The sequence below is a fragment of the Cercospora kikuchii genome, assembly GCF_019650295.1.
Source record: "Cercospora kikuchii DNA, contig_00007, whole genome shotgun sequence".
NCBI lineage: Eukaryota > Fungi > Ascomycota > Dothideomycetes > Mycosphaerellales > Mycosphaerellaceae > Cercospora > Cercospora kikuchii.
The window spans coordinates 175,057-200,836 of record NW_025408588.1 but is presented as its reverse complement, the minus strand read 5'-3'; the positions used below and the strand labels follow the sequence as shown (position 1 = coordinate 200,836).

The following is a 25,780-nucleotide window of genomic DNA, read 5'->3' as shown; positions in this document are numbered from 1 at the left end:
CTAACACAGTGAGTGCTCACTGATCTACCCCTTTTGTTCTTCCGAGGCTCATTCGTGTAAGGGACGATGGAGACCGCTGACAGGAGCTTCTACATGATGGCTCAGGCTCTTTGCGCAAAAGACAGTCGACGAACGTTCGCTAGAGACGACTCGAGATCGGCAGCCGGCAGACAGACGTGACACAAGTGACACTCGCATGGCTTGGCTTGGCAGTCGTCGTCTGTTTGCACTCCATTCTGACTCGCAGCCTTCCCCAAGCTTTTTCGCCTCAGCATCCGCACCGCTAACCTGCTCAAGATGGACGCCAACGATGTGGCACTCAAGTGCCTGTGTGGTAGTACTTTCGCCACCCCTCAAGACCGACACAACCACCAGCAGACTCGAGGCCATATCTTGTTCTGCTCCTGCGCCCGCCCATTCAAGAATGGGAACTCGCTCAAGCAGCATCAGCTCGACACTTCACACTCTGGCCAGAAGACTTATGCTGGTCTCGAGGTAAAGCCTCCGCCACCACCACGCAATGTCTGTCCGATCTGCAACAAGAAGTGCGCCAACGAGGACGGCCGCAAGGCGCACGAGTCTGACAAGCATCCCGCATGTCCAACTTGCCAGCAGCACTTTGCATCACGACCACAGCGCGATGGGCACCAGATCGTCACGGGCCACTCCTATTGTGATGAACACCGCGAACTCTTCGCCAGTGTGGAGGCATACACCAAGCACAAGGGCGACGCTGAACATGTCAAGAGTTATGAGTGTGTCGACTGTGATCGCGCTTTCGCCAGCCAGCGTGCGCTCGACCATCATCTAGAGAGCGCCGGACATGCTGCTGCAACACTGGCGGCCTTGGACCGTGCCAATGAGACGGAGAGCGCCGCTGCCGCCCAAGCCCTGGCTGCGGCCAAAGAAGAGGAGAGCTTGAGATGCGAGGAATGTCAGAGAGACTTCAAGAGTGTGCAAGGCTTCAAAGACCACAAGGCCTCTGTGAAACACAAGCCTCTCAGCAAGCTCGGATGCCCGTTGTCTGCTAAGTGCAACAAGGATTTCACCTCTCCTTCGGCCTTATTGCTCCACCTCGAAAGCGGCGGATGCAAGAGTGGCATGAATAGGCCGAAGCTCAACGTCCTCATCCACCAGCACGACACCGCCCGCCAGATTACTCGCAGCAAGAACTCTGGTAGTGTCATTGCAGACGCGGGCGCTGCTGGTGCGATGCCAACCGCCTCGGACCTCGCCATGAGTCTTGAAGCTCTCTCCCTTGCCGGCATTGGTATCGAGTCGAATCATGTGCAAGCTGCCTCCGACCCCCAGAGCTCTCGTAGCGGCATCATTGTCGAAGACGTCTTAGACATGGAAAGCACAACCAGCGGCGTTCTCGTTCCCACTCCTTCCAGGAGCCGTGCTTCCTCGATCACGGGTGGCGTCATTCTCACTCCAAGCGGTTCTGCAAGCGAGTGGTCCTTCATCAACGCCAAGAACTCCATAAAGGCCTTCACGCCTTCGACCTCCGACATTCAAAGCGAGAGCCGCATCGCCCTTGATCCCAAAACTGGCTTGTGGCCCTGCTACGTCTCCGGCTGCCCTAAGTCCTTCAAGAATGAGAAGCGTCTCAAACAGCACCTCTACTTGCCTTATCACGCTCCGAAGATCTTTCACTGCCCTACGAGTCTGGTCATGGAAGGTAAAGAGCACGAGCAGGTCTTCAAGTCGATTAGCGGCTTCGCGATGCATCTCGAGAGCGGCAACTGTATCGGAGGAAAGGAGGCTCTGGCGAAGATTGCTGGGTTGTTCGAGAAGAAGATCGCTATGGTCACCGGAAAGGGAGTCAAGTTGTTGTTGGAGCAGGAGAAGCACGATGGCGAAGCTTGAATCGCTCCCCAAAGCTGTGTTGATCGTCGTGTTACAAGCTGTTGGCGAGTGTGATGTGTCTTGGAGAACGCAACCAGTTGGGTACGCTCAAAACCTGTTGGAGCATAGATGCGAGATGGTCGCAGCACTAATGGGAGGCAAGGCCGCCCTTGATCTCCGCTGCCACACATAGAATGGCACGCAGCATGATTTCAGTCTACAACGCTTGCTGTTCAGAACTAATAAAGAAAGAACAATGCTCCGCATCATCATGATCACTCTGCCGTCTCTCAAATAGTCAAAATGCCGCCACGACCTTCCCAATCGCCTCTCCCAACGCCCTCTGAATCCTGATCCCAGGATGAATGAAATCCCTCCACAGACACGGCTGTCCATCAGGTGAACTAAAACACGTCGCATTCGGCGCTCCAAATAACCTTGGATTATCCAAAATTCGGTTGAACGTTGACGTAGGATCGAAAATTCTTGATCGAGCGTTCGGGTATCTCTGCGCGAAAGTTTGATTGCCCGCGATCATTTGTGAGTTCCAATAAGAGATGGCTCGGGCGACGTCGGCTGCACTGCTCGAGTTGCCGTAGTCGAAGACAGGGGCGCGGTTGATTGCTGTCATCGATGAGGATCAGCATCATCTTCTATTGATCGAATGTGGCGGAGAGATACTCACGAGGTACCAAAATCGTCAAAAACCTCCTCCCGCCCAGCCGATACTGCCTTTCAACAAGGCTCCAATAATCCGCCACATCAGCTCTCAAGATCGGCTCATAGGCACTCGCGCTATTCCTCCCAGAATAAATTTGCACAGCGACATCATTGATGCCGAAGAAGCTGATGAATAGACTATTCGTAGAATTCCATCCTAGAGAACTTTTATTTCGATTCAAGATTTCGAATTGTGCCTGCTGATCGCGGAAGTCTTTGACGGGGCCTTGAACGATATATTGTTGGGAGAATTGGGATCGGCTGTAGTTTACGGGGTTGGCGCCGACAGCGAAATTGTAGATGGGAGTCTGGCTGCGGAGGGTGGTGGAAGCTACCACGTCGAGATAGATGTTGCCGCCGGATTGGCGGGCTAGGGAGAGTGAGAGCTTTTAGTATGAAGTTTGTATTTGGTTGATGCGGAGCGCAAATGTACCTCCTGGCCATGCTGGGTTGCCGAAAGGATTTCCTGAAGAAGGCTGAGGTTGTTGTGACAGGCTGAAGCCTGTTGCTGTGTAGGAATCGCCACTGGAGCGCGCCTTTTTGTCAATTGAGAAGATCTTTGTCGGGACAGTTGCTGTTGATGAATCTTTGGAATTGCGTACAATGTGAAAAGATATCTCCACTGCTGAGCATGCACCACCGAGGAAAGCAAAACGACGAAGAATGCCACAGAAATCATCGCGAAAACAGAAATAAGTGAGAGAGATACAGAATTGCATTCCGGGAGCGACGAGGCTTACATTCTTGACATCTTGCCATGGCCTGCTACCGTGGATGGCGTCGGTCAAATGCATCGTGGCTCGACGCATGGGGAAATGCAGTCTTGGTGGCAGCCGTGCGGTCCTTGTACCGACCAATAATTATGTTTCGCAACGCGGCTGGCTTTCCTTGCGATCGCATCTGGAAGGGTCGAGACGCCACGAGGCTTGAACGCTAGACCAGATGAGGTTGTCGCAAGCTGCTTTGGAATCCACGTGGAAAGTCAACACAATTTCTTGAAAGAAGAGGCTTGACGATATACTTGCTACCAGGCCGTGATACAGAATACAGACATTGGAAGGAGACGGCTTCGGGATCCCGAGAGGCGTCTCCTGCTCGATTCGTATGCTGGTATTAGAATCCAGACACTTCTCTTATGTCCTTCTCGTTTCGGCTTGCCTCGCAACGACTACTGACGGGACACCTTGGTAGTTGTTGAGAAGTCGATGCCTTTTCCATGTATTCACCATGAGCGTCGTCTATGACTAGATGCAGTCTTGTTTTGAGAAGCAGCTTCGAAGGATGAAGTTAGGGTTAGGGTTGTAGACAGTCCGAGGACATCGCGGATGGAGCAGCCCAGAAGCCGTGACTTGCACATTCAGGCAGCTCGTGCACGTGTACGCAAATACCATAATAATACGCCCGTTGCCCTTTGGAAAGATAGTTGGGCGTAGTAAGTTGTGGGTGCAAAGGTGCACCCAGACACCGTAGAATTAGGCCATGAAAGTTGTGCAACACGTTCCCAACAATGTCGTGGGAACCACGAACAGCAGGGCAAAAGTAGCTGCACAAACGTATGTTCAGCTTCAAGTCACACAGCTACTATCCCGCAAATAACAAAATGCGTGATATTGTTCAAGACTCATGACAACCAAGAAAGTGTGTTGAAGGCCGACAGGCGCGCCTGCAATGAGAAGCTGACTTCACCCAACTTCACAACTCCAGCTCCAACCAACAACATGAAGGTCGCCATCCTGCAGTTCAACCCTCGCCTCGGCGAAGTAGAAGCCAACATTAAGCACGCCAACGAACTACTCTCAAGATGTCTTGCCAATATAGAGCTATTGGTGCTTCCCGAAATGGCCTTCACAGGCTACAACTTCCCTTCAACTGAAGCCATAACGCCTTATCTCGAACCCACAACCAGCGGCCCAACAACACAGTGGGCTATCAAAACAGCGCAAGAACGACAATGTCACGTAATAGTAGGCTATCCCGAGAAGACGATTCCCTCGCCCAACGATCCTCCTGGAACAGCACCTCAAAATTTCAACGCCACAGTCACGATATCGCCGACTGGCAAGGTCATTGCCACTTATCGGAAGTCCTTTCTCTACTACACAGATGAGACATGGGCGATTGAGGGTTTTCGCTCCACCGCAACTGGTATGCCATTCTATGCATCACATCTTCCAGCACTCGGCCAAGTTGGGCATGGCATCTGCATGGATATCAATCCCTATCGCTTCGAATCCCCTTGGACAAATTACGAGTTCGCCACAACGATGCTCAAGAATCAATGCCGTCTGGTCATACTAAGCATGGCGTGGCTAACACGTCTCACGCCCGAGGACACTGCGACGAGTCCAGAAAGTCCGGATATGGAGACTGTGGCGTACTGGTTGGAAAGATTCTGGCCGTTTGTGGACAGTGCGCCGCAGGAGCCGATTGTGGTCGTATTTGCGAATCGGTGTGGGAGCGAAGGGAGTGGCAAGGGTTTGATGAAGATGGAGCATGGCGAGACGATTGAGATGGGAGATCGGGTGGCTTATGCGGGGTCGAGTTGTGTTATGAGATTTCAAGACGGGACTGTGAAGTTGTGGGAGAGGGCTGATGGGAAGGGGAAGGGAGATGTGGGGTTGCTGGGAAAGGGAGAGGAGGGTGTACTGGTGGTTGATACTGGTATTCAGGCCAGTTTCTTGTTGCAGCAGAAAGGTGGTGCCTGAACGCCGAGCAGATCTCAGTGTGTTTTACTTAGCGAAGGCGTTATTGCTGGCGCGATTTGATCAGTGGTCGTGTCTACTGTGCTTCGTTTGTAATTGCTCCTTCAGGCAGAGTACGACAGTCGAGATCAGGGTTGCAGAAGTGCCTGACCTCATTGAGTAGTGCACGCCATCAGCGTTCACATTCCGATGAGAGGGCGAGCGGGATGACGACTTTCCACACTAGGAACAGACAGACAGGACCGCCTCGGGTGACAACAGACAGGGCATGGGAGTGCGTGGTCACTCAAAACCGGCACTTATCCCAGCTTCGGACCTCCACAGCACGTACGCCTCACTCCACGAAGCGAGAAAGGCACGAAGTATCACGAAATCCCAATCCTTTTCGAAGCTTTCTCATTGCAAGTCCGCTATCTCAAGCAAACGACTCATGTCATAGCCAGCATTCGAAGGCAGCATTCCATCGCGCCCGACGCGATATGTAATCTAACGCCTGATGTTCCCTGCTAACGCAATGCAAAAAGCTGCTTCATTTTCGTTCTGTCAGAGTCCGCTGTAGCCCCATTCTCAGAGCAGCTTCCCGTAAAAAGAAGCCACCAGCATCCTCCTCGCGATCGTGATGAGTCGTTGGTATAATCGCAAAATGCCGCTTTGTCGTTTCCGCTGAGAGAGAGCGGCTTCGGTCGTGACGGGGGCGAGTCGCTTAGATACCAATGCGAGTCTTGCGCCAGTGTCGTCGCTTGGCGTTGTAGCTGGGAAATGTTAGTCATTGCCCTGGGTGTCAAGTCCGCCTTCCACTGCTATCTCCTGCGCTCGGCGCTCTCGTGTCGGTGAGGGTCATCGTACCGGATGGTGTTGCCAGTCCTCAAACGGATCCACTGAGGAATTGGGCGGTTTTGCTTCTGCGCCTTTGCGAGCTTCTGCTTCGTGCGGAAAGTCTTGTGGGACTGTCGGGCGGTCTCGTTAGCATGCGATGGACACTGTCACTGCGTTCGGCGCAGTACGTACAGGCATCTTGACGGTGTTGTGCCTTTTTCCTTCGCTGGGCGTGTGTCGTCAACTTCGTGGTCGCTTCTTCGACAGATGGATTTGGATGTGGCCAAGCCGGCAATTGCCAGCCGAAAAAGTCTGTGCGCGAATTTCAGGCAACAAGGCGCCAACGTTTCTGCTCGTTGTCCATTGCGACCGGCACTGTTTGGGCCGATGTCATAGTTGCTCCAGGTCTTTTTGAAAGAATGAAATGTCAGAAAACAAGACCTAACGCATACAGCGCAACTCTTTTCAGAAGCATCACGAAGCACTTCGGAGAATAAAATCAAACATGTCTCAACCACAATTCGCCGCTCTGACTGACCGCGACGTCAACACTCAAATTAATTCCAACAGCGGCAATGCTCAGAACGAGAAGATGCAAGGCGAGCAACACAAGGCTGTCTCTGGATTGAATGGGTACGGAAAACAAGCAAAACATAAGGATCCTTGACGCAAGAAATTCTAACAGAAGTTACACAACAGCAAAGGAAGCGGCACATACGTCTCACCCTCAGACGCCATCCTCAGCCCAGCAAGCCAGAAACTCGCAGGCTTCAAGCAGAGACAAATCAACAAGCAGTATGCCTTCTCAAAACATTCTCTTCGCAGAAGCAAAACTAACAACGACTCCCAGATCCAACAACTCCAAACCAACAGCCCGTTCCCTCTTTTCTCGCACAGCCAGCAGTGTCAGCCAGCTTGAAGACTCAGACGACATCAAGCAGTAGACTCCATCGCGAGCGGCAATCTTCCCTTTCCTTCAAGGCTGGATTTGTACAACACCACACCCTCCGATGAAACTGGACATCACGACTACTACTGGACACGACAACGACAATTGGGAACAGGAAGCTACAACCACTACAACTCAAAAGTAGCAGCTTCTACCTCTTTTTTCTCTTCTTCTACGACGATACCCATAAATAATGAAAATGGAATATACAAGTCTCTCTGCCTTTGGGCAAGAGCATGGCGTTCGGACAGGACGGGGCAGATGGGTCTGGAAGGCAGTGAGGGAACTGTCTGTGGTATGGTCATGGAACACCACACTCTCTTTTACATTTCGTTTTTCACAGATTCAGACTGGCATGAGAGAGAACAATGCAATTCAAAGATGAAACGCAGGCTTGAGGGAATGACCTCGCCATCGTTCAGAATTACGCTCACTATTTTCGCACACTTCGTCTGCTATGCAATGAATCGTGAGCATGCACTTCGTCGTTGCTCCGCTCATGTAGAATCTAGTTCATACTATTGAGCACGACGGTTTGTCGATCTATGCTCAACAACGCTCAAAACATCGGTTCCCGCTCAACATGTCGCCGGCTGTCCATCCATTCAGTCTCCGTACATTACAGATTTTGGCCAGCACGAACATCGCCTCCATTGACTGCATTGACCACAGCCGCTGCGCCTGGATTTGGCACTCCGTTCTCCAGTGGAGCTGATGCAAGACTGGGTTGTTCCACCGCCGGGACGAGGACTTGCGGAGATTTTTTGGGCGAGACTGGCGTCAAGGTGTGGATGGCACCAGACGATGGCGGTGCAGTGGTGATGACCTTGGACTCCGCAGCTCCTTCGGTGGCATCGCCATTCGTAGTAGCAATAGATGCTGTTGCGGTACCATTGCCTGCTTTCTCCTCTGGCGCTCCAAGACGCTCGCATGTTGGCCCATCCTCCTGAGGCCTAGGTGGACTAGTCGGTGGCGTATCACGCGAGCGGCCGAGTGTGCTGTGAGGTAGCTTCAGCTTCACCACCAGACTTCTGGTCGAATCGTCACCATCGTCCTCTTCATCGTCCTCACTATGTTCCGAATCGGCGTCTGGGGCGTCTGGAGCGTCGTCCATGTCTTCGTCCTCGTTTTGGTCCGAATTCCATTCTTCGCCGCTTGCTGCAGCATCGTCTTCATCACTCATCTCGTCAATGTCGTTGTATCCCTCGATGTGCTTTCGCTTTCTTGGATTCGTGACAGCATAGTCGACATTGCGGTTTCCCCGTGATGGCCTGCCATTCGGTTTGACAGGATCCGAGTCGTCCGTTCCAGCACGCTGGGACCGCCCTTCGGTATCATACTCAGGGCCGAGCTCGTCAGTGCTCATGACATTCGTGCTTAGCAAAGATTCGCCGTATTCCCCACGCTGCGGCTTGTTGATCTGACGACCAGAGGCAGTGTACTGTGGACCACTTTCGAAAGGCGTGCTCCTGGTCGACTGATGCCGAGTCGATCGACGTGTCGAGGTAGCGTCCGAGTCGTCTTCGACATCTTCCTCGTAGGTATACCGCATTCGCTTGCCGCGTGTACGACCTTCGTATATTCCAAACCCAGGCTCTGGTCTCGTGAACGCAGCGCGACGCTGTTGCCGATATATGCGGCGGTTTCGCTTCTCTTCCGTGGCCTCAAACATGGGCACAGCATTGTTGATCTTCACTGCCAGCGTGCGAGCCTTTTGTGTTCCATCGATCTTCTCCAGCTTCTCTGCCAATGCCTTCGCCTCGTCTATCGTGCCTGCTTGGCTGTACCAATGTGCATTCCTAGTATGCCTGCTGCCCTCCCTGTAGATCCTAAAGCTCGTATCGTCTAGACCTTGCACCAGGAAGTAGCGCCTGTTGTCTCCGTCGTTGCCCCAAGGCTGCACGGAGAGAGGCTGGTTCTGATCGTCGTTATGGCGCTGTTGCTTGTATTTATCCTTGATGATTCCTGAGATCAGCTCAGAGGATCCAAGGGCCCAGACGATCAGTGTGCGGAGCAAATTGAGCTAGAGTAACATTAGTAACATGGAGTGGCTTCTCATGTCAAGAATAACGTACTCGCTCGCTGGGCGACATGTTATTGAAGTCCTTGCCGCCATGCAGCGGGTTGTGTCCTTCCCACTTGTGCGGCCACTGGCTCTTGTGTGAAAGCATTGCTTCCTCTAGTGCGCGTCCGTACGAGGTTCGCCTACGCGCGAGGATTCTCGTTAGCCATTGCCCGTACTCCGTTGTGACTTGGTACCCTTCTTGCTCTTGAATTTTCCATCTCGTGTCTGGGTGGGACCTACTCGACCGGCTTCTTTCTGTTCAGCACCAAGCCTAGCAATGCACAAAGCAAATGCTGTATTTCTGGGCTCGGAATGCTGTCGACCACTCCTCGTTCGATATCCTGTGGTCCAAACTGCGGGCATTTGCCAGGGAAGGCTTCGTTGAAGCGTGAGCGGAACATTACGATGAACTGCAAGAACTATTAGTGAGCGCGACAGAGAGGCATCGCACGCGTTTTGAACGCGCCAAATCGCGTCAAAGTGGTCGCCAACGTACTGCGATATCCGGGTTATCTGCTAGGACTTCTTCATGAGGCGGCGAAGGCTCTCTCTTTGGCCTGGGAGGTGATGCCTTTGGCGGAGGAGCAGCCAACTTGGTCGCCTTTTTCGCTTTGAGGAAAATGGGCGCGAGCTTCTTGACCTCCTCTTCTGGCGCCTCTGACAGGCTGCTGTCACTGTCGGAGTCCATCGTGGGAGGTGTTGTGTTGTGCGTGGTGGCTGTGGTGGATGGAGACGAGATGTCGCGAAGCCGAAGTTGGGCTTTGAAGTTGGAGATCAAGGGAGGAACGTCACATTTCTGAACGACTCAAGGAGACTACCGAGCCAATGACAGCGCGGCAGCAAGGCAGGAAGTAGTGAACGAGAACGTGATTGTTTGCTAGTCGAATGGCTATGGAAATAGAGATTACAAAGGGCGGTCGCCTTCGCAAAGCGATCTGTTGCGATTTCGATTGACGTCCTGTCGCAATGGTCCTGCAGTCTGGGTTTCGTGGAGAATCTCATGGAGATATACTGCGAACGCCAAGCTGAACGTTGGGTCATTACTGCTGAGCATCGTGAAGCTCCGGTCACACAGCTGAAGGCTTCTGTTTCCTTGAAACGCCCTCGCGCTCATCGGACGAGATCCGAGTGCTCTTGAGGTGCTTGCCAGACGGCGCGTTGCAGCAGCCTTCACCTCAATCGCCACCACTGGGCTTGAGATTTCGAGAGATCCCATAGCCAAGAGAGTCCAATCTTTGAAGCATCTGAGAAACATTTTTCAAAGCTCCATCATCCCTGATGGATGCACGTGAGCAGAAATCCAGGCCTCGGGAGGCTTCTGCACGCCTGTTGATCGTTTGGGCATTGAATCATCTTGGTCGGCGTCTATCTTCGATCGATGCGTCGATGAAGTCTTGATATTTGATGCGTTTGAGGCATCACGTCTGGCTCCCCAGCTCATGATGCTAAAACGCCGATCCTGAACTTTCGCCTCGCGCTGGCCACAAGCTTGTGTTTACAGATGCAGAAGCATGAAGTTCACACGAAAAACTTCGCGAAACTTCGCAATAATCACGGATACCATATAATGGTGACATCTTGATGATATTTCGGCCGCATTCTTCATGTATAGCCTGAGCGCTGCGATATCATGGCGGGTGAGCAGGTGAGCCTAGCAATGTTAGCATCAAAAGTTTCGCGTGCATGATCGGGAGACAGTGAGAGTCTGCATGACCGGCAAAGAGGGGTGTGCGTGGAAGTCAAGACGCGATGAGATGCGAGTAAGAGTTTGGTGGAGGAGTAGGAAGTTGTGGTGATGCAAGCAAATTTGCTGCCTGAGGCGCGAAGAACGCACTTTCTCGCCGATCGCGCTTGGCATTCTTTCCACACGAGCAGAATTAAGCGCAGTCAACTTCACGACTGTCTACACCCATCGACCAAGACAACAACAACCGCCACCATGGGTCGTGTCATTCGTGAGTGACACCGATACAACAGGAGGTGGACAGCGGAAACTGCGAGGACGAAAACGCATACAGCCGACGCTCGATGCGACTGCAATCCTCGCCTTGTTTCCACTGCCGACCTCTTGCCTCCATTGGCAGCGAACACATACTTACAGCAGTGCAGGCAACCAGAGAAAGGGTCGCGGCTCGATCTTCACGGCCAACACCCGCCTCAACAAGGCCCCAGCGAAATTCCGAACTCACGACTTTGCCGAGCGCCAGGGCTACATTCGCGGTGTGGTGAAGGAGATTGTCCACGATGCAGGCCGTGGCGCACCTCTCGCAAAGGTCGTCTTCCGTGATCCATACCGCTACAAGCTCCACACCGAGACCTTCATCGCCAACGAGGGCATGTACACTGGCCAGTTCATCTACGCCGGAAAGAACGCCTCGCTCACGATCGGAAACGTCCTCCCACTCGGCTCCGTCCCAGAAGGTACCGTGGTCAGCAACGTGGAGGAGAAGGTTGGCGACAGAGGTGCGCTCGGCAGGACGTCTGGAAACTACGTGACCGTCATTGGACACAACCCAGACGAGGGCAAGACCCGTGTCAAGCTTCCATCTGGTGCGAAGAAGGTGGTCAAGAGCTCCGTCCGTGGTATGATTGGTATCGTCGCTGGTGGTGGACGTACCGACAAGCCTCTCCTCAAGGCCTCGCGCGCCAAGCACAAGTTCGCTGTTAAGCGCAACTCATGGCCAAAGACTCGTGGTGTTGCCATGAACCCCGTCGATCACGTAAGAGATGCTCAGAGAATGGAGTGCAGGACAGGTGCTAACAATTGTTGTAGCCTCACGGTGGTGGTAACCACCAGCATATTGGTAAGGCCTCGACCATCTCCCGCTACGCCGCACAAGGTCAAAAGGCTGGTCTCATTGCTGCCCGGAGAACTGGTCTGTTGCGTGGTACTCAAAAGACCAAGGACTAGATGCATCTGGGACAGTAGTGGTGTTGGCGTTGCAATGGGTTTGAACTGCGATATGCGCAGCTGTGGCATGGGTTCAAGCGTGGCTATGCAAGCGAAGCGCTACATACCAGGATTCATGAGCAGATCAAATGAGTTCACGTTCGAAAGAATCCACGCCCTCTTCTCACTCTCCACGGCACGAATGAGCACTCTGCAGGTCATGTATAACATCAGGCCAGACCTGAGCAGTAACGAGTGTTCAAGGGACTACGTAGGGACTAGCTGGAGAGGACGGCTGTCGAAAAGCTACGTTATCAAGTTCATCTTCACAATGCAGGAAGGCTCCAAATTTCGTATTCTGGCTATCTTTGTGATTTCTGCGTGTTCGTGATGCGTGTTGCAAATTGTGAATTGCTGGGCTCCAGCAACGTCCCTCGTGCTCAACACCACAATCAGTGACGGGACCACCTCCCCCAGCAATCAGTGAAATTTGCCGCTCTCGCGTAGCATCGGCATCAGACGATTCCTCCAAATTGTCGGCGCAGAAACGCCACGCGGTTCAGGCGCTTGTTTCGGTCTAGACAAAGTAGAGGCGAACCAGTGGAGGCACTCGGACCCCTCCTTTCACAAGCAACGCGAGCGAGGGAGACGAAACTCCAGAAATAAACGCATGCAACCTGCCTCAGCATTCGCTCACCACATCTCGTGCTTTTGTTTACGTCCAGACAGCTGTCTTTCTCACGCTCGTTTCTGAAACTTGAGAATTCTGTTTACCTAAGCCCCATTGGCCCATCCTCGAACGTGCAGCAAAGCGTCGAGCGTCAGAGAGCTGACGTGGATCCGAAACGGCGCTGTTCGTCACTGCTTGTTGCTCGTGCATCCAGGAGAGAGCGGGCGAAACGATAGAAAACGTCACACTCACCCTCACCCGTCGACAGTTGGCCGTCTACTTTTCTCTCGATCATCACTGATCTCTTGTTGCTGTGCGCCGACGAAACAACGACAGCAGGGGACATTCGGGCATAATTCCTGGCTGGACTTCTTTGTTCTCACTGAACCTCTTTTCAATTCCACCTCCACTAACAACTGGAGGGGTCAATCTTGTGACACCCAACAATTGTTCCAGACATCTCGCTATTGTCCTATTGTCGAGTGGCTAAGGCAGACTCTAATCGGCGGAACGAGGTCTCTTCCGAATCTGCCGTGCTTACATTTCTCTGCTCGATCCTGAGCAACCTGGTCGTCAACCACGTCGCGTGAGCAAGAAACAGGTTGTTGCCGACGCATCCCGGCAGCTTTGAGGCGTTCACGATTACGTCCCACCACAACATCAACAACAACATCCACCTTGTCGAGTCCTGGTGATCTCGAGGTCCTCATCCCTTCCACTCGTATCAGCAAGCCGACTGCACCGGAGCAGCAGCCGACAAGATGAATATCAATAAGAAGTTCGATCGCATGAAGCAATGGAGCAAGGAGCGCATGGGCGGGGAGAAGCTGTCTGACACCAATGAGGAGTTCAAGGCGCTTGAGCAGGAGATGGTGCTGAGGCACACAGGTACGACGCGGCAATGGCGGAAAGAGAGGCATTGCTAACGGAGGCACAGGTATGGGCAAGATGAAGAAGTCGGCCGATGTCTACGTCCAGCACATGGCGAAACGAGATCGATACCAAGAGAAAGATCAGCAACTACCCGTTGCCTATTTCGGTAGCACAATGGTCGCTCACGGCGATGACTTCGAACCAGATTCCGAATTTGGCCAATGCCTTTCCATGCTTGGCCGAGCTAATGAGCGGATCGCCCGCATGCAAGAGACGTACTGTGCCAATGCCACTAGCAGCTGGCTGGAGTCGCTGGAGAGGAGTCTGGTGCAGATGAAGGAGTATGAGAAGGCACGAAAGCAATTGGAGAACAGGAGATTGGCATATGATACTGCAAGCCAGAAGATGCAGAAGAGCAAGAAGGAGGACTTTCGAATGGAAGAGGAGCTGCGGAACCAAAAGATGAAATATGAGGAGAGCAGCGAGGATGTCTACCGGCGGATGCTGGACATCAAAGAGGCGGAGGTGGACTCCGTGCAAGATCTGACCAGCTTTCTGGAGGCCGAGTTGACATACTACGACCGCTGCAGGGAGGTTCTACTCCAGTTGAAGCGCGACTGGCCAGCGTGAGTTTGATCATGCGCCTTCTGCTAATCCGTAATACTGACATTCTTTCAGCTCCGCAAACTTCTCTCGCTCCAACACCGAATCGCCCGCCAATGGCCGTAGCACAAACCTCTCAGCAGGTCGCAGCAATCGCTCCCGTGCTAGTAGCATCAACGACCGCTTCAACACTATTGATGAAGACGAGCCTCTGCCTCCTCCTCGACGACCCACGATCTCCTCCTCCCGCGTCCCCTCTGGCGCGAACTCTCCCATGAAAGAACTTCCAGGCTTCGATATCCCCGCCCGCCCCATTGGTCGCAGCAACTCCGGCTTCGAAGGTCCCATGTCCTCTTCATACAATGGCCGCTCCGAAAGTCCCTCATCGAACACCATGCCCCGCCTCGCCCGTGTTCCTACCGAACCCAGCACTCTTCTCGGTGCGCGCTCGAACTTGCGTATCACCAAGAGCCGAGAGAGCAGTCAACCGCCCCCTTCACATCACAATGAGGGGGTCTTTGGAGACGATGAGCAGTACAATGGCTACGATCGATACAATGATTTGCATAGAACGGCGAGCTATGGACAGGATGCGGTTTCATCAGCGAAGAAGGCCCCGCCGCCTCCTCCGCCGAGCAGGGCGAGCAAGCCGAAACCTCCGCCTCCACCGCCGATGAAGAGGAGTGCGTTGAGTGCGAATGATGCGAATCAGTGGCATTGAGTCAAAGAAGGAAAGCAGTTTTGAGGTGGACGTGCTAGCTGCGGACTCTGGGCTGTGAGCTATATGGCTGAGATTGAGGAGATGACGGAGCGAGCGCTGGTGTGCAGCACATGCGGCCAAGCAATGGGACCGCTCTACTGCAAGCTGAGTCGATCGCGAAGGGAAAAAGTGCGGCTTAAATGCAAGCTGTATACCGTCCTCAATACCATACCTATGAGCGTGGTTGCTAGTCTTTACTTGCGACGATGCATTTTTGGAGCAACAAGGGAAGCAAGCATAAGCGACGGAGTTGTAGTCTTGATTTGTCCTGGCTTTCTGAACGCCTATCAGGTGTTCTCGGCCGAGAGACTCGATGCTGAGTAGCCAAGATAGCTTCAAATAGAGATATGGAGATGATTGAAGCCTCGGCTTCTGCTCTTCGAATTGAGTACTTGAGAATATACTTGAAATTGTCCATGCGGTAGGAAATAATTCTAGGCAAGCTGTATCTGCGTGGTGGGTTGTTCGACCCAGTATTCGTATCTTTTTTTCTACATCTTATGTTCATTATTCATGTTGGCGAAGACTGATTATTGTGACGTGACGTGCCCCAGTGCTTGCTCCTTCCTTCGTAGATGAGGCTCTGCGGCGTGGCGGGGGGCGTATAGTACCGCAGGAGGATTCGGATCGATGAGCTGTCAGCCGTATTCATCAAGACACGGCTGTCCCCACAGTGCGTAGGGGCTTTTGCCGCTCGCAGTGAAGCCATCACGTGGTATGAGTGATCGCGCAGCAACAGCAGATGCGCCTTTCGCGGGCGCTGGGGCATGTGAGGTCACGGCGGGAGCTTTCGGAGCAGCTGCCACCTGAGAAGTCAGCACCGAGGGGAAAGAGCAGGGCGAGCATGCACGACGAGAATGTTACGAACAGGGAAGTGAGAATGCACAAGAAGTTTGGATAAGATATTCATTCCAGCTGTCTAAGGCCGAAGGACAGCGTTTTTGCAGCGCCTGGTGTCGCATGGCCGACGCCTTTCTGCCTGCTCACGTGCTTTTGTCCTGTGCCGCTCGCTCAAGCCAGCCGCCGCCGCCCGTAAAGAACAGGCCGCTCGCAGACGCCGGAAGAGGAGCAGCAGTAGCATCGTGGCTCATCGTAGTCGTAATTGTTCGTGTTGAGATGTGTGAAGCCCTGCCATGTCAAACCCATGCTCATTTATTGCGCCAAACTCCAAGCAGCCAGATCCAGTTGTCATAGAAATGTGCCGCCGTAAATGCGCAAGAACGGGGAGGTGCAGAGGACTCAGAGAGGAAGAGATAGTGCGTTGTGAGGTTGGAGATGTCGAGTCGCGGGAATCTAGCGATCCTCGGCCCACTCGTTCTCTCGGCGGATCTGGTCCTCCTCCTCAGGCGTGAAGTCGTTTTGGATGTTGAAGGTCTTTCGGATCTCCTCTGGCGACTTGCCCTTGATCATGTTGGCCACAGTCTTGCAGCCGACGTCGAGCAGTGCCTTAATGTCCATGTAGTTCGCTGCGAGGATGATTTCGAACAGCATCTCTTGGTCGACCTGCATGAATTTCTGGTCCCAGTCGTCGATGTCCGTCGTCTTCTTGCGGGAATCGGCGTCGTCGTCTTGCGACGGGGCGGGGTCGTTCTTGTGGTGCTCGCACCACTCAAGGACCTTGCGGAGGACGGCTTCCGAGACCTGTGAGTTTCAGATTAGCGACTGTCTGAGATGCGCGACGAGGCGGGGCGTGGTACTTACGTTCATGATCGGAATAGGCTCATCGCCTGGAGAACCGAGATCCTCGATCATGTTCTTGATGAGCATTGAGCGCTCGGCGACTTTGCGCGCTGCGAAGAGAGTCAGTACGTGAAGCGCAATAGTTAGGTGGTGGACAACTTACTGGTCTGGAGCTCGACATTATCGCTCGAGACAAGCTTGATGTTCTGCTCTCCTTCGGCAGACATGTTGACGGATATTTGTGTGGTTGGATTGATGGATGTATTGGTGTTGCGAAGCGTTGTTCGAGGCGGGAGGTTGCGCGGTGGTGGTTGCGGAAGTGGTCGAGGTGGGTGAGTTGGGTCTGGTGGGAGTCGGAAAGCTGGTGGTTTAAGTGGTAATGATGGAGGTGGGTAGGCTGCAGTCGCGGGAAGGGCCGCACACAAGGGTCCACAATCACTCTGTCCTTCAGTTTGTGCGTGACTCAATCACCGACAATGCGGAGCAATCAGGCAACTACAGCGGTGAATGCAGAAGTGAATGGAGCAAATGTCAGGCAGGCAAGCAAGGCGGTGTTCCAAAACACATCTGCTTTATGCACGCCCGCTTGCTGGAACGACGCCACTTTGTCGCCGAATGCAGCACAATGAAATGCTCCATGCTGCTGCTGCCTGAGGCTGCCGCGCTCCTTTCATCACTGCGCTCACGCTCACGCGGGCAAGTCGTCCAACGCGCCGCGACGTGTCTCGCTGCGTTTTGTCTCACTTGGTATGCTGCATCTCTCTCTTCCACGTCACCCACCGCAATCATCGTAATGCTGTAATCCTATTTCTCATCTCAGTCGCTCCTTCACCACCACACACATGTCCTTCCCAAGACACTGCGCAAAACGACATCCACGGCGAAAATGTGGCGCAGAATCTATCTGCTGCTTGTGCTGGTGAGGCTTTATTTTGCGCTATCGCCGAGCTACATTCATCCCGATGAGCACTTCCAAGGGCCCGAAATCATCGCCGGTAAGTCAAGAAACATCCTCCATCGGACCTGCCATTGGTACTGATGCTCCGCGACAGGAGAAGTGTTCGGATATCCCATCTACAAAACATGGGAATTCACCACCGACCACCCTATTCGCAGCATTTTCCCTTTCTGGCTGATCTACGGCTGGCCACTTACTGTACTCAAATGGGTCCACGAAGGTCTGGGATATGGACCAGTCCAACCCGTGACTGCCTTCTACTGTTTACGATGCCTTATGTTCCTCATCAGCTTCGTACTGGGTGACTGGGCATTACACGAACTGCTACCAGCCATCGAGAATCGCCGAACAGCCATCACGCTGGTCGCGTCCTCCTACGTGACTTGGACTTTACAGACACACACCTTCTCCAACAGCATCGAAACCATAGCTGTGCTCTGGTCACTCGTACTCATTCGAAGACTCTCCGACAACAACGACGCGGTGCAGGCCCAAGCGTCTTGCGCACTGGCGTTTGTTGGTGTTGTCGGTGTCTTCAATCGCATCACTTTTCCAGCATACCTTATGATACCCCTCTCCCAGCTTTTGCATGGGCTTTACCTTCAACCGCTTCGTATCCCCGCCATGCTCGCAGCCGGACTGCTCACCATGGCTGTGGCAATCACCATGGACACCGAATTTTACAGCGGGTATCGACCGCATCTCAGAGACCTGTTCAATACTGCCGTGTTCACGCCGCTGAACAACTTGACTTACAACGCTGATGCCGCCAATCTGGCAAAGCATGGTCTTCATCCTTTCTGGCAACACTTTGTCGCCAACCTTCCCCAGCTGATTGGCCCGGCGTTTCCACTCGTACTGTTTTCAGCAAGGAGGGGCACACTGTTCTGGTCGGCGATAGCAGCCACTGTCGCGCTCTCATGCTTCCCACACCAAGAGGCGAGATTTCTCCTGCCCGCAGTTCCGCTTCTTTTGGCCAGCGTAAGGATTCCACGGCTCGTGCGACCTTACTGGATTGCCATCTGGACCATTTTCAACATCCTGGCAGGAGTACTATTTGGAGTGTATCATCAAGGAGGCGTCGTTCCTGCGCAGACGTGGATCGCCCAGCAGCCTGACATCAATCACGCGATATGGTGGAAGACGTACAGCCCACCACGATGGCTTCTTGATGGAAGGAATGAAGATGTGGAAACGACAGATCTAATGGGCATGAAGATTGACAAGATGATTCAACAGCTTGGCATGGCAGCGCAGTGCGAGACTGCACAGAATAGGACTCTTTTGGTTGCGCCCAGCAGCGCTACTGCTCTTGACGCTTACACGTGGCCATCAGACACGAATCACGATCTGGTGTTCACGAAACTTTGGCAGTATCGACAGCATGTTGGCTTGGACGATCTCGATTTTGGCGATGACGGAGTGCTACCTACGCTGCAGAGAGTGGTTGGAAGAAGAGGGCTGACAGTCTGGCAAGTAAGCAAGCAATGCTAATTGTTCTCAGCGTGGCCAAGATATCGTTGTCGTTATTCCTCATGCGCCTCGCTGAAAGATGCCGCTTGCAGCACAGATGGCGCGCGCGAATCCAATGCACAATTGTCACGTTACCTCCACGTATTCCGGAACGTGGTCGACACAGTTCTATCATCCAGCGAATTTGCACCAGCTAAGCTGACACATCAGTGGCGTCGCTCTGCTGTAAAAATGTTCTTGCTGAACTACGCGTATCCCTCTCGAGTGCCGCGAGACCCAGGCTGAGGCCAGAAGCTACCAACTCTACCAGTGATGATGCTCAGTGAAGTCTAATCTCAGGCCGCTTATTACCAAAAAATCGAGCACTTTTGAGAGCTAAGGACGAGCCTCTTCACATAATAAATTCTTCACTTCCCGCATCTCTGCACTCATCTCTACATCTGACGCTACGCTGACACCAGATCCATCAACACATCGCTTTTCGCTCAAATCAGAGAAAAAGACATACGAATACAAAGATGTCTCCAACCACAGACCGCCAACAACGCTTCCAAGCCTCCCTCCAAGGCCTCGAAAACCCCTACGAGCTGGCAGGAGTCCCCTCGTCTCTCGTATACGAGGTGATGGGTGTAGCCTCCTCGCCCACCGCCTCCTCTCTCTCGAGTCCTTCCGAGGACCCAGCCAACGGATTCGACCAAGCACCTATTGAGCTGGACACCATCCATCCGGGAGAAGCTCGACAAGTAAAACCTGCCATCCTCCCCGTCCCCGTCCCTCCTCCCGCCTTTCTCTCCCGAACTCGCACGAACCGCGCAGCTGAGCGCCTCGCCGCTCGGTACTCAGCGTACCCTCAAATCGCGGAAACTTCGCGATATGTTCCCTCTCCACTCGTCGATCCTTTCGGACTGGATGGAATGACTTCACGACGCGATATTGAGTCTCAACTCCCTGTCTCTCAGCGGAAGAAGAAGAGTCTGAGGCGTTGGAGACCCAGATTTCCGAAGTCTGTTTGTGTTGCGCTTTTTGGAGTTATTGTGCCGGTGCTGTTGATCACGGGATTGGGAGTTTGGGCGAGTGAGTTGCAGAAGGAAGGGAAGTTGGGGGTTTATTGGGATAAGGGGATGGGAGAGTGTAGGATTTTGGGGGGGTTGAGGGTTGGGGAGGGCATGTGTGGGAACTTGGGTGGAGGAGAGAGTTGGGAGGGGTGGGAGTGAGGAGGTGTTGTAGGAAGGGGAGAGGGAGATGGTGACTCCGGACGAGACTCGAGGGTCAAGGCACTCCGAAGGCAGAGGGAAAAGACTGTGCGAGCGAGAGATTTTGGAGAGCTTGAAAATGTGTTGCTATCTCTGCTGATTTGCCTAGATTGAGAAGAGACTGATTAGCACAATGATTTTACTTCTTACAGCTCTTGCAATAGCTTCAATTTCTACTCTTTCAAACCACTTAAAAGATCAAAACTTGCACTCTCCCCCTTTCCCACCACTGCACGATCTCCTCGAATTTCTCACACCAAACCCACATTCCCGCTGCAATGACCGCATCCCACACTACCATAGTCGCCACCGCTACGCTCTCCGCTCCCAGAAATCTCACTGTAGCATCCTTTCCCAAAGAATTCTCTCCATACCAGAACAGAATTCCCGTTAGAAGCACGAACGCTACCCATCCAAGCAGACAAATTTTCCATTCCTTCGGAGCTGTGCCTCCAGTTTTCTTGGGTATCTCTTCCGGTTGAATCGTGCAGTACGTCCTTGGCCGACCTTTGAATTTTATCGGTATTCGCTGGTAAGCTTTTGGGCGGAAATCGAAGGTCGGAGACCAGTGACCGCTATCCAGAAGCTTGTTCCGGTAGCTGAGAAGGAGTTCCTTGGTGTGCAATATCAGGATGGAATAGCCGAAGAACAGGAGCATAGTGAGCGGGAGGATAAAAGGGTGGGATTTGGTATAGGTGAAGTCCGGGGAGGTGGCTTCTGGAACTGGTAGAGGGGCCATGGTGGGTAGTATTGCTTGTGGTCTTCTCTAGGGTGAAGGGGTTGGTGGCATGCTTGGAGGCTTGCTCCAGGTGAGGGTTGTTGTCGGTCTTGGAAGTGGGTTTGTGTTCTTGCCGTAGTTGTTGTCTAGAGATGCAATCTGAGAGGAGTAGTTCCAGCAGGCGAACGGTCTTGGTCTTCGTCAGACGATCGGCTGCTAACCCATCTCAACCCATGAGTGGACTGAACGATTCTGTGAGGACTTGGAGTTTGGCGATCGGGAGGCTGAGAGAAGTGTATGTCTCCTGACTGGAAAGTCAAAGAGGCATGGTCACTAGACTCGTTAACTTGACGCGAAATGGTTATGGGATGAGAATTGAGAAGGTGGTCTCGTGCTTTCAACTTTGAACACGCACGGTATGAAATTGAAATTCCGGATGAGCCACATTTACGACCAAGGTCTATGAAAAAGTGTGCTTGAAAAAGTGTTGTTCCGCTGGAAGCCGCGAACTTTGTTATTGACATTCTATGAGGAAGATGCTATGATCATTCTGAACACGCTATGATGCTATTGTCGAAGTTTTGCTTGTTGTTAGCGTGCATGCAAGTGACTTACTTTGTTGCTCATAAAGCTGAGTGCTACACAAAATCAGTTACTTCAAGGAGCTTGACCAATAAAGCGGCTGAGTACGACAGACACCGCCGGAGGCATGCCGACGGGAGAAGAACTGGTCTTCCGGGCTAGCAGTTCCGCAGTATCGATGCTTGATGCGCGTTCGACTTGTTGATTCGCTTGGGGCTTGGTCAAGTACGCATCATCCGAGAAAGCAGAAGATTCTGCGCCAGCGATGGCCTGTGCGTCAGGCTGGGAGGCAAACTCAGCGTTGATCGCGGCGTTGATAGCCATAGCATCAGCGTTAGCTTGAGCGGCAGCTTGAGCTTCAGCTTTACGTTGTCTTCGTTCTGCCTCTCTCACCTCCCGCTTCTTGTCGTAGCCCATCGGATCAGGCCACATGCTCTCAGGGAACCTACCGCCGTTCTTGGCCCAGTGCGTCAGCTCAGCTTTGATGTTGGCAGATAGTCTGTGAAGATCACTTGCAGCAGGGCGTTCATTGGGATTGTATGCGAGACAGTTCTGCAGCAAGTTTCTGATCGCTCGGTCATTCCTCATTGGTGTGTACTGAAGTTCATCGTCGATGTCAGCGTCACAGTCGTAGGGTCGGAGGAAGATAAGCTGGTAAAGCGAGCAGCCGAAGGAGTACATGTCCGAAGCTTTGGTGCAGATGTTACGACGATAGGCAAAGCTGTTGGGGAAGCCTGGAGTTTTGAGTTCCTTTTCTCGTCTGAGAACTTCTGGTGCGAAGTAGCCATCGGTACCGGCTATGCCGTAGTTCTCGTCAGAGGTACAGGCGAGGCCAAAGTCGGCCAGCTTGATCTGCGGGAACCTGTTAGCAGACATTGACAGAAAGATGTTGTTTGGCTTGATGTCACGGTGGACGATCGATGGTTGACGAAAGCTGACGCTGTGAACTGTGTCCGTTCCAGCATCATACGCGATATCGCCGTTGTGGATGTAAGCGAGCGCATCGATCATGCTAGAGACGAAGAGCAGCACGAATTCTCTCGGAACGTAGCATGCGGAGTTGTTGCCGGCGAAGTGGTCGATCAGATTGTAAAGGTCACCGAGGTCGGCAAAGGGAGTAACAATATCGTTCGATAGTCGTTGGTCTGTGTGTCCTTCGAGAACGTCAGCGATCTCGATGATGTTTGGATGCTTTCCAATCTTGTCAAGGATGGCGACTTCATTAGGCAGCTCGACTGTAGGCTGCACTTGCTTGATGATGAACTCTTTGCCAGTTCCACGGTGTTTGACGAGGTGGACGGGTCCTTCGGAGCAGTAGGTAAGTGTGCGAACGTGCTCGTAGGTATGCGAAAAGCTAAAGTCAGCAATTGGCTGAGGGACGGCAGCAGCTGGCGTTGGCGGAAGATCGACTGGGGCCGAAACTGGGGTCAAAGATGTCAGCATGAACGAAGAGGATGCGGAAGCGCTCAGAGTTGAAGCAGAGCTGATTCCAGGCGCTTGCGACTGTGCTTGACGAGGTTCGCTGACCTGGTGAGAAGATCCGGTGCTCTGCGCTCTAGCGGAAGGTGCCTCATATGTCCCATCGAAGCTGACAAAAGTAGGAGAAATGGTGCCATAGCCATTGCGACCGTATTGTGACAAAGTGGACTGAGTGCAAGCGTGCTCAAGGTCCAGCTCAGATCTGCCACGAGCGAAGCAGTACCAAGGCTTCCGTTCAGCCTTAGGTGTTCGCCTACGTCGTGTCAATCGTGTTCTGCTTGACACACTGCGCGGCAGCATACCACGGTTGCGGCTCTGCCAGAAATCCACCAGAGTCATGATCAGCGCAGCGATCACGATAACGTAGATGAACAAGATGATGGCAGCAGTGTCGCGGCTTGGTTGTCGAGGGACTCCAGGCATCGATCGAGTGTCGGTAATCTGCTAGTATTTAAGCAGACTCAGTGTACACGAACCAGCGTGTTTCCTTTCCGACACAATATCGTTGCTGGAACACCCGATGCAATGGGTTGAATTTGGTGATGAGGTAAGGGCACACAGAATCATTGTCCGTGGGGCGAGATGAGAGGATATATATCAATTTCTGAACAATGCCTTGTTGGGCTTGCATGAAAGGCGCTTTGTTCGAGGTCCGCAGCCTTCTGTTGGTGGCATGTCTTTGACTGGTGTTGTGCCTTTGTCGTCCATGGCAGAGCTTTCGCAGTTTCGCGCGCAGCTGCGATATTTTGTCTGCCACTGCGGACTTGAAAGTCCGGCCAATTGGGTTGACTGACTCGAAAGCAGGCTGGAACGCGGATGTATGTTGGACCAATTTGCGTAGATCCATCTGTACTAAAGCACACGATGAATTGGCCTTCATTGTGAAATGTCAGTACGGTCTTTCATGTGTTTCAGAACAATGAATAGGGGTACAGCTTACCCATTGACACCTTTCACGAACAATGCCAGAAGCCATGCTCTAACGATGCTCAAACGACAATGTAGAGGCCATGATCTGTGCAAAGTCATATTCACCATCAAACCTCGTCAGATTGATGACCTTCCACATTCCGCCACTGCATTCTCTTGTCGTTGATCGATAAGTTCCGCCAGTTCGAAGCAGACACATCCGAAGTAAGTGCAGACACCACAGTATCCGCACCATTCACCCATCTCGATCATCCCCACCACCGCGATCATGAGCGACAAGTTTGCAGCAGCATTGAGTGCCATTCGTGGCATGGTTTCCAAACTCAGTCCCATCATCGGGCCAACCCAGCAGGCCACACTCGACGCAGCCAGCGCTGAGAAAGCTCAATTTCAGCCGACGTACTTCTCCGAACAAATTTTCGAGACCAGCTTGCGATTTCCACAATCAGCAGGAGGCGATGTTTACATCATGCGCCTACAAGGCACGAATAAGCGGTTCGTTCGGAAGCACACTCGTAAGACTTCTCGTATCGATTACGATGGTCGGCCTGGTTCGTTGCCCAACGAAGCGAAGATCCTCCAAGATCACGTCCGACCCCATCCTCGTATCGTCTCCCTCCTCGCGAGCTTTCAAGATCACGAAAATCCGACAAGATGGAATCTCTGGATGAAATTTTACAACGGCGGCCCGCTCTCGAGTCAATACGCATATTGGCAAGTCAAACATCATATGCCGATGCCCGAGCCTTTCCTCCTACACACGATCATACAAACTGTCGAAGCATTAGCATTCCTTCATCATGGTTTGCGATACGCAGGGAATGGGCGGTATACTCGCGATACTTCCCACCAAGCTATCATTCATGGAGACATCAAAGGCGAGCAGTTTGTGTTGGTCCACGGCGAGGATATCGCGTTGGATCATGGTGGACCAGAGCATATAGGAGACATGCCCAACCTAGTGCTCCTAGATTTTGGGACATCGCGTCTCGAGTCAGATACTTCGGCGTGTGTCGAAATCGGCACAATAATTTACGGCAGCCCGGAGGATCTCGCAATCACTCAAGGCTTCAACTGCGGCGCAGCTCATGTTTCGGAGCTAGTCCAGAGATACGTCAAAGCAATCGCGAACCGGACTATCGCACACGACATCTACTCTCTGGGACTTCTGCTCTCCCAGTACGCCAGTCAACGGCGTGAGCCGCACGAGGTTGGCTTCGACGTGGCTAAGCTCGAGGTTCTGAAGGAGTATGAGACACCCGGGCTGGCGGAACTGTTGCGTAAAATGCTTGCAATCAAGCCAGAAGAGCGTGCTATTGCCAGTTTCGACGCGGAGAGAGGCATTCTGCCGGCCATTCATGAGCTTCGCAAAGCCAGGGACCAGATGATTGCTGCCCGTGGGCCGATCGATTGTGCACAGTGGGCGACGATGCCTAGTCGATTGAGGAAGAATTTGGCTGGAACGGGATGAGCTTTGCCAACGTCTTTTGCGGGTTCTTGCATAGTGGTCTATCGATAGCATGCGCGTTTGTGTAGATTCTGGTAGTCGCACTGGAATATTAATTGACTGATACCACAAGTGTGCCGAATTTCGCAGCAGCATTGAGCATCGTTCGTGGTATGAATGCTGCCCCCAACCAAATTGTCGGCCCAATTGAACAATCCATCCTCGATGTAGCCGCCACTGCAAAGGCTCGGTTCCAGCTAGTGCACGTGTTCGAACACTGTCAGCCAAAGAACGTGCAGGGCTGGTGTATAGGGAGAAAGACACCAGCAATCTGTGCACTTTGAAGAACTTTCTCTCTGCCTCG

At 52.8% G+C, this 25,780-nt stretch overlaps 12 protein-coding genes across 12 annotated transcripts; 8 read left to right on the top strand and 4 right to left on the bottom strand.

Annotated features, from left to right (window-relative positions):
* Positions 1-297: 297 nt before the first annotated feature.
* On the top strand, positions 298-1,869 carry CKM354_001017900 (uncharacterized protein; the record flags this gene model as incomplete). Its single annotated transcript, XM_044805630.1, has 1 exon — positions 298-1,869. One exon carries the CDS (start codon positions 298-300, stop codon positions 1,867-1,869), a length of 1,572 nt encoding a protein of 523 aa, XP_044661565.1.
* A 2,417-nt stretch (positions 1,870-4,286) lies between these two features.
* Positions 4,287-5,273, top strand: CKM354_001017800 (amidase; the record flags this gene model as incomplete). Its single annotated transcript, XM_044805629.1, has 1 exon — positions 4,287-5,273. The coding sequence occupies one exon, from the start codon at positions 4,287-4,289 to the stop codon at positions 5,271-5,273; it is 987 nt and encodes a 328-aa protein (XP_044661564.1).
* A 1,318-nt stretch (positions 5,274-6,591) lies between these two features.
* On the top strand, positions 6,592-7,030 carry CKM354_001017700 (uncharacterized protein; the record flags this gene model as incomplete). Its single annotated transcript, XM_044805628.1, has 3 exons — positions 6,592-6,719; positions 6,786-6,881; positions 6,937-7,030. 3 exons carry the CDS (start codon positions 6,592-6,594, stop codon positions 7,028-7,030), a joined length of 318 nt encoding a protein of 105 aa, XP_044661563.1.
* A 624-nt stretch (positions 7,031-7,654) lies between these two features.
* On the bottom strand, positions 7,655-9,788 carry CKM354_001017600 (uncharacterized protein; the record flags this gene model as incomplete). Its single annotated transcript, XM_044805627.1, has 4 exons — positions 7,655-9,058; positions 9,111-9,240; positions 9,341-9,510; positions 9,597-9,788. The coding sequence occupies 4 exons, from the start codon at positions 9,786-9,788 to the stop codon at positions 7,655-7,657; spliced, it is 1,896 nt and encodes a 631-aa protein (XP_044661562.1).
* Positions 9,789-11,039: 1,251 nt separating this feature from the next.
* On the top strand, positions 11,040-12,011 carry CKM354_001017500 (uncharacterized protein; the record flags this gene model as incomplete). Its single annotated transcript, XM_044805626.1, has 3 exons — positions 11,040-11,055; positions 11,210-11,820; positions 11,874-12,011. The coding sequence occupies 3 exons, from the start codon at positions 11,040-11,042 to the stop codon at positions 12,009-12,011; spliced, it is 765 nt and encodes a 254-aa protein (XP_044661561.1).
* A 1,410-nt stretch (positions 12,012-13,421) lies between these two features.
* CKM354_001017400 (uncharacterized protein) lies at positions 13,422-14,857 on the top strand (the record flags this gene model as incomplete). The annotated part of the gene is made up of 3 exons (XM_044805625.1): positions 13,422-13,548; positions 13,598-14,159; positions 14,212-14,857. The coding sequence occupies 3 exons, from the start codon at positions 13,422-13,424 to the stop codon at positions 14,855-14,857; spliced, it is 1,335 nt and encodes a 444-aa protein (XP_044661560.1).
* Positions 14,858-16,189: 1,332 nt separating this feature from the next.
* CKM354_001017300 (SCF ubiquitin ligase subunit SKP1) lies at positions 16,190-16,803 on the bottom strand (the record flags this gene model as incomplete). The annotated part of the gene is made up of 3 exons (XM_044805624.1): positions 16,190-16,537; positions 16,598-16,686; positions 16,740-16,803. 3 exons carry the CDS (start codon positions 16,801-16,803, stop codon positions 16,190-16,192), a joined length of 501 nt encoding a protein of 166 aa, XP_044661559.1.
* Positions 16,804-17,462: 659 nt separating this feature from the next.
* On the top strand, positions 17,463-19,028 carry CKM354_001017200 (glycosylphosphatidylinositol-alpha 1,2 mannosyltransferase; the record flags this gene model as incomplete). The annotated part of the gene is made up of 2 exons (XM_044805623.1): positions 17,463-17,571; positions 17,629-19,028. 2 exons carry the CDS (start codon positions 17,463-17,465, stop codon positions 19,026-19,028), a joined length of 1,509 nt encoding a protein of 502 aa, XP_044661558.1.
* Positions 19,029-19,525: 497 nt separating this feature from the next.
* CKM354_001017100 (uncharacterized protein) lies at positions 19,526-20,221 on the top strand (the record flags this gene model as incomplete). Its single annotated transcript, XM_044805622.1, has 1 exon — positions 19,526-20,221. The coding sequence occupies one exon, from the start codon at positions 19,526-19,528 to the stop codon at positions 20,219-20,221; it is 696 nt and encodes a 231-aa protein (XP_044661557.1).
* A 229-nt stretch (positions 20,222-20,450) lies between these two features.
* On the bottom strand, positions 20,451-20,999 carry CKM354_001017000 (uncharacterized protein; the record flags this gene model as incomplete). The annotated part of the gene is made up of 1 exon (XM_044805621.1): positions 20,451-20,999. The coding sequence occupies one exon, from the start codon at positions 20,997-20,999 to the stop codon at positions 20,451-20,453; it is 549 nt and encodes a 182-aa protein (XP_044661556.1).
* Positions 21,000-21,635: 636 nt separating this feature from the next.
* CKM354_001016900 (uncharacterized protein) lies at positions 21,636-23,462 on the bottom strand (the record flags this gene model as incomplete). Its single annotated transcript, XM_044805620.1, has 1 exon — positions 21,636-23,462. The coding sequence occupies one exon, from the start codon at positions 23,460-23,462 to the stop codon at positions 21,636-21,638; it is 1,827 nt and encodes a 608-aa protein (XP_044661555.1).
* A 775-nt stretch (positions 23,463-24,237) lies between these two features.
* Positions 24,238-25,440, top strand: CKM354_001016800 (uncharacterized protein; the record flags this gene model as incomplete). The annotated part of the gene is made up of 1 exon (XM_044805619.1): positions 24,238-25,440. The coding sequence occupies one exon, from the start codon at positions 24,238-24,240 to the stop codon at positions 25,438-25,440; it is 1,203 nt and encodes a 400-aa protein (XP_044661554.1).
* Between the last annotated feature and the right edge of the window lie 340 nt (positions 25,441-25,780).